Raw genomic sequence first — 10,566 nt, 5'->3', positions numbered from 1 at the left:
GCAAATGGGATCAGAATTACTACATCACCAATCCACATTTTGCCCCCCTTTTCTTTTCTTACTGTTCTGCGGATTGTGTTTTTTGATCTGATTCATTCAATTCTAGTATTTGATAATTGTTGTAACAATTTTATAGTATAATTTGAAAACCCTATTCTGTTCTTTCTTTTTGCATTCGTATCTTTTTTTTTTTTTTTAATTCAATTTGCAATGAATCCTATAGTCTAAATGGGGAAGGTTTCAAGCATTCTTCTTTTATTTGACAAATCCAGGGATTCGTCCTCTGTTCTTTTCTATGCTATTATCACATATTATATACTCTTTTCGTCCCTAAAGTCCTGCATTTAGGGTCACTGCATCTGGCAGTGGTCGATCTTGATCACTAGCCAGAGATTACTTTAGTGAAATGGTATTCTGGTTGGTAAAGAGATGATATTATGCTCTTTAATATCAGTTTCTTGGTGGGCTTTCTTGTGAGATTGTCCAATTTTACTTTTTGTCCCTTTTATCTGTTGATGATGAGATACAGATCTAATCTACTTGATTGCGATTGAAATGAAAAACAGTGGTGAATCAGTGCACACACAGCAATCATTTTCATTTTATCTTTGAAACCTTCTGCCAACAATGGCAATGGCAATGACAAAGGCACTGGAATAGACCCACCATTAACTAATAACCGATTGGGAATATGAAATTGATGATTAATATATTGAGATGTCATTTGAAATTTTTAGGAAAAAAGATTCATCTTATACCAACAGTGTGAGGATGCTTTCTTAAACCCTTTCATATCCTCATCATGCATGTGGGTATCGCATTGACACACTGATGTTAAAGACTGAGCAATCAATCCACTTGGATCGCATGGAAGAATAGGAGAGTTGACCTCAGATTTGGTCACCGTGGATTGGCCCAACAAAATCTTATGTCTGAAGTTGGAAACCAGTAGGGGTAACATAAATTTTGTAGTTAAAAGGGGGCCATTACCCAGTCCTAAATTTTGTAGTTAAAAGGGGCCATTACCCAGTCTTGGCCTTAGTTAGTAAGTTTGTATATTATATGCGTCTTAAACGTGTATCTGAATGTTTAAATAAAAATATGTATTATAACGTATATTTTCATATTTTTATTAAAAAAAGCGTTTTTTATGTGTTAGAGTATTAAACGCGAATAAATACGAATTAAACAGATTTAATACTTCTTAAACTTAATGTTTAAAAAAAAAAAAATAAAACTAAAGTCTAAAACAAGAAAAAAACGCAAAAACTTCGTTTCACATTCTGTTTGAACCCTAGCAGTTGCTGCCCCCAATCCCCTATCATCTTCTCTATCTCCGTTCAACAGCCGCCGACGAATCTTACTACAAGGCTCAAATCCTCAACGGCAACGACGACGACAACAGCTTTGCTTCTCTTCTCAATCTTCAAGGCCGATGGCTCTGTTCCTCCTCTTCTTCTCCGTCTCCGTTCGGTTGCAACGGTGATCGCAGGACTCCGTCCATCTCTGTTGTAAGTCGTTTCTCAAATCTCAACCTATATGTTATCTTATTTATCATATTTGGTAAAACTAATCCTGAGCTTGAAGATCTATGCACTGGGAATCATGGTTTTGATTTATAAGCTTGCTACCAGAAGACATTATCTGGTAATCTACACAGTTTTGGGTTAATGAGTTCAATGCAGACCGAGCGAGTTGTTTTTAAACTCCATTGATATCCTCATTGAACACTTGCGACTCCCTGGTTTTATCTTAAGTTTTTCAACCTAAGACCTTGGCTACCACGGGCTGTTCTGTTCATAAGATCAACACCATCTTTTAGGTTTTACTCGACCAAAGTTTGGGTCCATTGTGAGGTCTGGTTGTGCTGCTATTAAAAATCTCCATATTTCTGAGTTTTCTATATTTCAGAATTTAAGTTTTCAAAATTGTTTTCGATACAACCTTCTAATTGTTCTAATACTTTGGGGATTGGATTGGGCTACTGAAACAGAGGTTCAATCCAATTTTCAGTCCATTCCATTGGTTTGAATGTCTGTTTACATAGGGTATATACATAGTGAATATATACCCGTATTTTTGTTTATAGAATGATCATATTAAACACTTATTAAACGTGTATCGTATTATTGCGATATATATTTGAGTACGTCGAATTTTTTTAAAATATTATTGTCTAATCCGTTTAATTACCGTACATATGCATTTCTGTTCAATTGCCATTCCCATTCTTACTAAGATCCTGCCTATGTGAAATTGTGAGGTATTAGGAGTAGTAAGTGTGAAATCGGTTATAACCTTTGATATTTTGGCGCAAAATAATAGTCCTCAAGACTCAAACTCGAGCATTTGCCCCAACAATTCAGTCTCTTTGACCAAAGGAAAAAGGCTGGCATGGGACCCTGGTGTATACGCCCCCTCACAATCTCCCTTCTCTCCTCATTTATTTATTATATTCCATTAGCCAAAAATCAAAACCACCTTCTACATCGTTGACCAAAAATCAAACCAAACCATAACAAGTTGGAGACAGAAAACTGGGCTAAATGACAACAATACAGGGGTTCCACGCTTGAACAAGTGCTCCATGTTTCTTTAATTTAAGATATGGTCAATGGATCTGATCCAACACTTGAAATCATGGTTGTTTTTTTATTTTATTTTTTTATTTGAAGGAGCTGGTTATGACTGACGCCAAGGTGCCTAACATGTGTCATGTTCTCTTCGCCCTTTTGAAAAATACCTAGTTACCATCTTCTCTCTAACCCTATAATTGGTTGCATGTCTAACCCTCTCCCTTTTTTTTTTCTTGTTTTATGGAATACTTGAAACCATGTTCATAAATTTGCTTTTGATAATGGCTACATAATCTCAAAATATAAAAATGAAAAAAAATTATGATTAGGGTGATAAAACAATTATTTTTAGGAAAAGGAAGTTTCCCCCTCTCACTCGCTCATCTCTTTCTCCTCATTAAATATGTGGACCCTCCTCTCATTAAATATACAATTTTACTGAGTAAATAATCTCAAAATAAAAATTTTGATAAAATAAAGAAAAATATTTCCCTATGCACAGTAATTGACAAATGGCCAAGATCCCCACCATACAGTGGACCCCTTGAAATTACAAGGAATGGACCCACAAGAAGGTGGGGAACCCCGACTGTGAGCACATGCATGTAGGGCTACAACGACTATTATTTAAGATAGTTTTAACATACAACAGGATAATTTGAAATTAATAAGAAGAGCAATGGAAGAAGGCAAATTTGAATTTCATATACTAAATTCCTAGATTTACCATTAGATTCATGATGGGTACAGTTCTAACTTTGGTCTGATCTCTAGCAATCTTGAATCTTTGGGGGGTCAATCTGTATTTTAGTTTCTGAAAACCATCAACGAAAGAATATTTACAAAACGGGGGGAAGAGGATGAGGAAGATGAGATCTCAAAACCAGGATATCTTGGGCTCAAGTCTTAGTTGAGTTTCCTGTTGAAATTTTGGGTGAAGAGCCATGGTCAAGTTCTACATCAGTCTTGGCCATAGCAAATGGTTTGACAGATGAGCGAAGTGATTCTGGACCCTCTACAGAAATTCTCTTGCACAATGCATCACAATTACTTAATACCTCGGTAAGCCTACCCTTCAGCTCCCCTACCTCCACCTGCAATGGATGAACTGCATGCCATTTCCAACATCACATAACATACTTAAATATTTTAGAGAGCCATAAAATGTAAAATTAGAAACAATGATAGATTGATAGAAAATCTTAAACTGAGGACACTAATTCAAAATGACACCCCTGTACACATGGGATGGATGGATCTACAAGTTATGATGCCAAAGATCAACCAAGACCTTTAGTTCAAGGAACTGGAAACTCTATGAAATAAAGGGCATACCCAGTGAACGAGGCTCCCGCCACTGTGGGGTCTGGGGAGGGTCATAACATACGCAGCCTTACCCCTGCTTCGCAGAGAGGCTGTTTCCAAACTCAAACCCCTGGCCACTTGGAAATTCTTATGAAATATGCACAGGAAACTCACAACCATTCTAATCACATGCAAGGGAAAAAAGGGGAGGGGGGGGGGGAAAGTGTTTTTGTCGATCTTTGATCATCATGCTTGACTATCTTTGATGTTTTCATCTTCTCAGAATAGATTATGGCATTTCATTTCAAGCAATTTAAGTATTAAAAAGAAACCCAACATGAAAAGTAATTCCTCTACCTTCTGATAGATTATGTGCCGTTGTCCTCATAGTAGAGACTGAATAATTATAACGCTGAAGAAGTTTTACTGCCAAAGCATCAGCCACTTCTATTTTGTTATCTATCTCCTCCTGCACCCGTCAGAGAAAACTACAAAATAAGCACTACTTTTTCATCTACAACACTTGAAGTTCTTATAACAATGAATTAACACATCAAAGAAATTGCACAGATAAAAGGGACAAACTTGCAACAACAACCTAGCCTTATCCCAACTAAATGGGGTCAGCTACATGGATCCTTGTTCTCCAATCAGATCTCTTTGAAGTCATACAAGATATGAGACCTAAGCTATGCATATCCTTCCTCACCACTTCATTTAGGGTTAATTTAGGCTTGCCCCTGGATCTTTTAGATCCTTCTATCTGAATCAAATCACTCCTCCAAACTGAGACACCTTGGGGCCTCCGCTGAACATGACCATGCCACCTCAAACGACACTATCAAAGCTTATCATGTATAGGGGCTATTCCAAACTCAGCTCTAATATGGTCATTCCTTACTTTATCCTTCCTAGTCTTACCACACATCTATCTCAAGTACTCAACATCCTCATCTCTGCCACACATAGTTTATCTACATGTTGCTTCTTAACTACCCAACATTCCGCACCATCATCATAGTCAGTCATATGGAAGTCCTGTAAAAGTTTCTTTTGAGTTTTAAAGGAATAATGCCGACCACATAGTGCGCCTGTCGCACTTCTTCACTTCATCCATCCGATTATAATAATCACTTTGAGGGATCTACTTATCATCAATAATTACCCCCTCGTTAACTGTCATAGTGCGGCTAAAGTAGCACACCATGAACTTTGTCATCGTTCTACTTGTCTTGAGACCTTTTGGTTCCAAGGTAGATCTCCATAACTCCAACTTGGTGTTAATACTTGCTTTTGTCTCATCCACCAACACAATATCATAAGCAAAACGAATAAACCAAGGAATTTCATCATGAACGTCTCTAATAAGGTCATCCATGATAAGCGCAAACAGACAAGAGCTTAAGGCAGATCCTTGATGTGGCCCAAGCATAATTGGGAACTCACTACTTTGAACCCCCCCCCCCCCCAGTTCTTACGCTAGTCACCGCACCCACTGCACCATTATACACATCTTTGGTTATGATCGCATATTTACATGGTATCCTTCTCTTCTCTAGTATGTGCCAGATTAGCTCTCTAGGGACTCTATCATAGGCTTTTCAAGGTCAATAAAGACCATATGGATATCCTTCTTACCCTCTCTATACCTTTCCATGAGTCTCCTAAAGTAAGAATATAGATTTCATTGTGGACCTACCTGGCATAAAACTAGATTGGTTATCCGAAATAGTAGTTTCCTTCTTCAGATGGGTATCAATATCCTTCTCCCATAGCTTCATCGTATGACTCAAAAGTTTTATGCCTCTATAGTTATTGCAGCTCTGAATATCACCTTTATTTTTGTAAATCGGGACCACAATGTTTCTCCTCCATTCATCTGGCATTTTCTTTGTATCAAAATCTTGTTAAAGTTAAACAACTTGGTAAGCCAGGTTAAACCACAAAGACCTAGGCTCTTCCACACTTCCATAGGGACTCCGTCTGGGCCTGGTGTCTTGCCTACTTTCATCTTTCTTATAGCTTCTTTGACTTCAAACACCCGTGGATATATGTATGACTTGTGGTGTCATGATGGGTAATACAGGATTTCCCAATTCAAATGTCAGAAACCAGGCAGCCAAGAAAAGGACCTTAAAAAGGCATCAATGGGTACCTGGTAACCTAATTACCTAATTGACCCAACCAACGATTAGTACAACTGTTGGTCCAATTTAGGAACCCAATCAATCAATCCGTGAAAATAAAAAAAAACCGGTAGTAAATTATTTGTTGATTACTACCATTGGTTATTCATATGGGAAAAGGTAAAAGAAAAGACATACACAGAGAGAGAGAGAGAGAGAGAGAGAAGAAGAAGAAGAAGAATATTGCTATGGGAACCACAGTACGTTCTTGTTCGAAGCCTCAAGGTGCTTAGTAGGGGGTGGGGGAGACCCAAGATAACAATTCACTCCAAAAAATTCAATGCTTTCCCTAAACCACGTACTTGGCCATTAGACAAAACTGAGTCAACTTTTTCTTTCAAAACTTTAAGTGTCAGCAATATAAGATACCGATCAACAGCCAAGTATTGGGTGTGCAGGGTCCAGAAACATTTGTCTATATCTGGGCACAGATCCAAGCATCTAAAACTATTCTGTGCCTGTTGACCCCAGAATTAAAGCATTAAATTTCTACAAGTTGTCAGGTGCTGACAGAAGAGCAAATAGAACTGCTTCAAGCCTCCAGAGGATAATTGCTCCATGAGATACTTTGTATAGAGTATTTCATAAGGCCTTACAAGAGTGCAACACCTTCAGCTATCTATCACTGAAAGGTGAAAACTCCACTGTAATTTATATTCCATCATATTCATTGCAGAGACAGCCGTCTCCATGCATGGACAAGTGATCATGTCTACAAAGGGAAATTCACTTTCCAGAACTTGATTGCTCAACATAGTCAAATTCAGAGTGTTGATAATTCTCAAGTCAAGGATGCTCACCAAGTGAAAATCAAAGAAATTCATGATTTCTGTATATCTAGTCAAAGTCAAAGCGTTGATAGGTGTACGTCTAGAAATATACCTGCCTCTTGCTGATCATTCTGGCTTTCTCTTCCTGCCAATCACGGTACATTGAGAGGAGCTCCAGTAGGACCTTGGGATTTAAAGAACCTGTAAAAGCCACCACAGAAAAGGGGATCAATTAGACCTTGCCGGGCAATTTTTATTTCTATTGTTCAAAGAAGAGTAAAGAATTGGTACACAAAAGCAACAATGCCACTAATAACCAAGCAGGTTGGAACCTCAAAAAAGTAAGCAAAATCAAATAAATTATATAGACACCATATTCCTAGGGGATTCCAAACCAAACTCATTATTGGTAAATTCTGGAGCTTTTGAACAAGCAAAACAAAAGAACATCACAAGATGATTCTTTGGGTATGGAAGCAGAACTCAGCTAAAATTGCTTCAAAGACAAAGAAACAAACTATTGCAACACATCTTAAACCAGTCTGATGAATCGGATCAATGGAATCTTCCAAAAGAAAAGAAAAGCAACCAATTCTGATGGTCGACTTGTACCGGCAGAGATGGCACTGCTCCAACCATTTATAGATCCTGATCTTAATAGTTGAAAGAGGATGCAGTATTTTTGTATGACAACTCTTTAGAATTGTCAATTAGTTATTTGTTTCATTCTTTTTTACCACCTTACTTTTAGCCATGAGGAATACTTTTTAAAATGTTTATTTTGGGGTCAGTCTCAAGTCCAATTTAATTAGATAAGTTAATTCAATGCTTGATAATTTGAATTTGGGTTAGCCAAATTGGCTTTGAGTTAGTATTTTGACTTTTCAAGATGGGTCATGGAAAGGAATGGCCAAGCCTATGCATGCAAGACCTTGTAACTCCACTATTCATATGATCATTAAGATCTATGGCTGCTTCTGGGTAATGGGTGTTCTGCATGGATGGTTTATCACCATAAGACGTGTAATGATTTGAAGGAGTGAAATAGTGATCATATCTGAATTCTCTAGTAAGTTGCACACTACCTTGCTTGCCTTATCTGAAATTTTCATTGATACCGCAGTCCTAACCCTAAGAGCTGAGCTCAATCAATAAACCTTAACCATAAGTTGTCAACATAATCTAGACCAATCCTTCGCTCATCTCTCAGGCCATTAATCCCATCCTTTAACAATTTAAGCTGAGCCGCTTCCTTCTAAACCCATATTCTCTATGAATCACTCTGCTGCCCCAAACCCATATTTCTTCAAAATCCCCATTTTTCCTTCACATTTCCTGTTTCCCTTTGCTGGTTTGTTGGACCAGCCATGCACATGTTTGTAAAATTTACTCCGCCAGCTATCCTCTGTTTTTCTATCATGCGATTAACTTGGGACAGTATAAGCCTCAGAAGATAGAAGCGTCTTTCTAAGATTGACAATCAATATGGAAGATGAGAAAATACAATGTGTGTAACAGCTTGTGAGTCTTAAGGGTGTTCATTCCTCATATAATTCTTTCTTGTTTAATGTTTACTTGCTGTCTCGGACCCAACCATTAACTCTGTTGAAGACCCCAGTGTTTTCCCTAGCCCTAATTCTCTGATCAGGAATCTGATTTGCAAATAGAACTGGGGTTGTCTACCCTTTATCGGTCCTGCATTATACCCTCTCCTTACATCCTTAGCTCTGACGTCAAGAATGAAATGTTGAAAGGAAATCATATAGCAGGTTTCTTAGGTAAAGTCAAAATGTAATGCAGTGATATTCCTACCTTTGTTTCCAAATACTTTGAGTCTAAACAGGCTTCTCTATGATTTCCTAAGAAGCTGGATTTTCTTATTACCATGCAATTCCTCACTACCAGTCATCAGACCATAATTTCACCAAAAAGAAGAGCAAAACGGAGCTGAATTCAATAATGCTACGAATATTCATGTGCAATCCACCCCAGAAGCCCACAGAATTCAAAGACAAGGATGGTTTTTTGGGTTCATCGAAACAAGACACACAATAGAACAGAGAAAGAAACAGCGAGAAAGCTGAGTCACTACTCACTAACCAAAAACACTGTAAGTTGTTGAGATGCAAAACACCCACCAGTAACCGAAGCCGAGGAGGGTTTCTTCACAAGGATATCAGTCAAGCTGTTCTCCGTCGGCGGAGACGTCAGTATGGGCGTTGTCTACAAGTTGATCAAACAGAGAAATTAAATCGTGGACATCCGAAGTGAGACCCTAAACGAGGGACCAAATGAAACGAAAGGGAAACAGATGCCAATTAGAACTCACGACTTCCAGAGACTTGAGCTGCTCTAAAAGTGGATCTACGCTCTCTACTCTCTCGGAGATGGTGGTGATCACATCTCCCGGCTGCTTGATTGTGATATCGCAAGAGATGCGGGAAGCAGAAAAGATCAAATTAATAGAACCAAAACTAATAAATTACAGAGAGAGAGGATGAAATTGGAAAAACCTGTGACTGCAAGTTCGCCAGTGTGGATTCGGCGGAGCCCATGCGTGGCACTTAGACAGTAGGATGGAATTAACCGTCTCGCTTTCTCGATTATGTATGAGATGATGATAGTCGATATTGTTCAAAGTTACCAAAGGGATCTTCGTCGTTCGCAGAACCGCTCAAGCGGCGATGACCTCAACTGGTAAGCTATTTCGCCGGCTCCACCACGACCCCCAGATGGCCGATGCCTTAGCCAACAGTACATGCGGGAACCGTAGAAGACTATCTCCTTGGCTTTGCGTGTCTCGCTTTTGCTCGGGGGAAAGGAAATCCATGCTTGGTAGTTGGTACTTGGTAACAGGGTTTGAAAATCGACCGAATCGGCCGATTCGAGCCGAGCTTGATTCAATTGATCCAGATCGAACCAATCTAAACGAAAACTGATATTTTGCCGAGTTTTACCGATTCCAGACTGATTTTTTTAATCAAATTTGACTGAGACCAATCTAGATCCCGATTCCTGTTTTTTAAACCAAGTGGCAAATTCAAGGAATGAAAAACTAAGGACTATAAAGGAGAAATAAGAGAGGATCACTGGCCATTCATGGTAGTAGTTGATTGAAAAAAATGGACATTTGGATTAGTCCAAATCATTTCCTAGATATCCAATGATCGGAATAGCAACATTACCTTTCTACATGGTAAAAATAGGAGACTCACTTTAAAAAACTCTCTCCAAGCAGTCTTGTGTCGAATGTTATAAAATAAAGGGAAAGAACGCTACCTGGGAACATGCAGTGCGCTGCCCCTGTGCCTAGACCTGTGGCTACGAAATGACCATCGCACCCCTATGGAAAAGCGAAAATTCTTAGGGATGTAGGAATCAAAACGTTTTGATATAAATAAAACAAAAATAAAGTATATGATATGTAACTTTAATAACAATAGGACGAAGAGTGAGGTCATGCAAATTGATGATAGGGAGTCACCATAAAGTGATAATTTTAGATACATTCAATCATGAATAAAAAATGAGAAATAGAGGATAATATAATACAAATAGTTAGAATACGGTGGATGAAATGGAGGGTGCATCCCAAGTGTTGTGTGATCAACGTATCTCTTAAAAACTCAAACGGGAATTTACAGAATTGTTGTATGATTAGCAATGACATAGGGGACTGAAGATTCGGCAGTAAAGAACAAACATTTTAGGGTAAATTACACATCACCT

At 38.4% G+C, this 10,566-nt stretch overlaps 1 protein-coding gene across 2 annotated transcripts; it reads right to left on the bottom strand.

The window, feature by feature from the left end:
• Positions 1-3,386: 3,386 nt before the first annotated feature.
• On the bottom strand, positions 3,387-9,485 carry LOC122658743. 2 transcript variants are annotated; one of them, XM_043853834.1, is made up of 6 exons: positions 9,351-9,485; positions 9,167-9,250; positions 8,934-9,060; positions 6,950-7,038; positions 4,239-4,350; positions 3,387-3,684 (listed from the first exon to the last, which is right to left on the bottom strand). In XM_043853834.1, the coding sequence occupies exons 1-6, from the start codon at positions 9,390-9,392 to the stop codon at positions 3,476-3,478; spliced, it is 663 nt and encodes a 220-aa protein (XP_043709769.1). In that variant the 5' UTR covers positions 9,393-9,485; the 3' UTR covers positions 3,387-3,475. The 2 variants fall into 2 exon arrangements, with proteins under 2 accessions (XP_043709769.1, XP_043709770.1); XM_043853835.1 differs by having other exon boundaries at positions 8,976-9,060; positions 9,351-9,481.
• Between the last annotated feature and the right edge of the window lie 1,081 nt (positions 9,486-10,566).

Source organism: Telopea speciosissima, chromosome 4, assembly GCF_018873765.1.
Source record: "Telopea speciosissima isolate NSW1024214 ecotype Mountain lineage chromosome 4, Tspe_v1, whole genome shotgun sequence".
Taxonomy (NCBI): Eukaryota; Viridiplantae; Streptophyta; class Magnoliopsida; order Proteales; family Proteaceae; genus Telopea; species Telopea speciosissima.
Note: the sequence above shows the minus strand (reverse complement) of the source record. Positions and strands in the feature narration are given on the sequence as shown.

Coding starts and splice junctions, on each gene's coding strand:
- LOC122658743 (XM_043853834.1), bottom strand. CDS start 9,392: ATGGGCTCCGCCGAATCCACACTGGCGAACTTGCAGTCACAG. Junction 9,061..9,166: donor AGCTCAAGTCTCTGGAAGTC/GTGAGTTCTAAT, acceptor ATCAACTTGTAG/ACAACGCCCATACTGACGTC. Junction 4,351..6,949: donor GAATGATCAGCAAGAGGCAG/GTATATTTCTAG, acceptor TGACGGGTGCAG/GAGGAGATAGATAACAAAAT.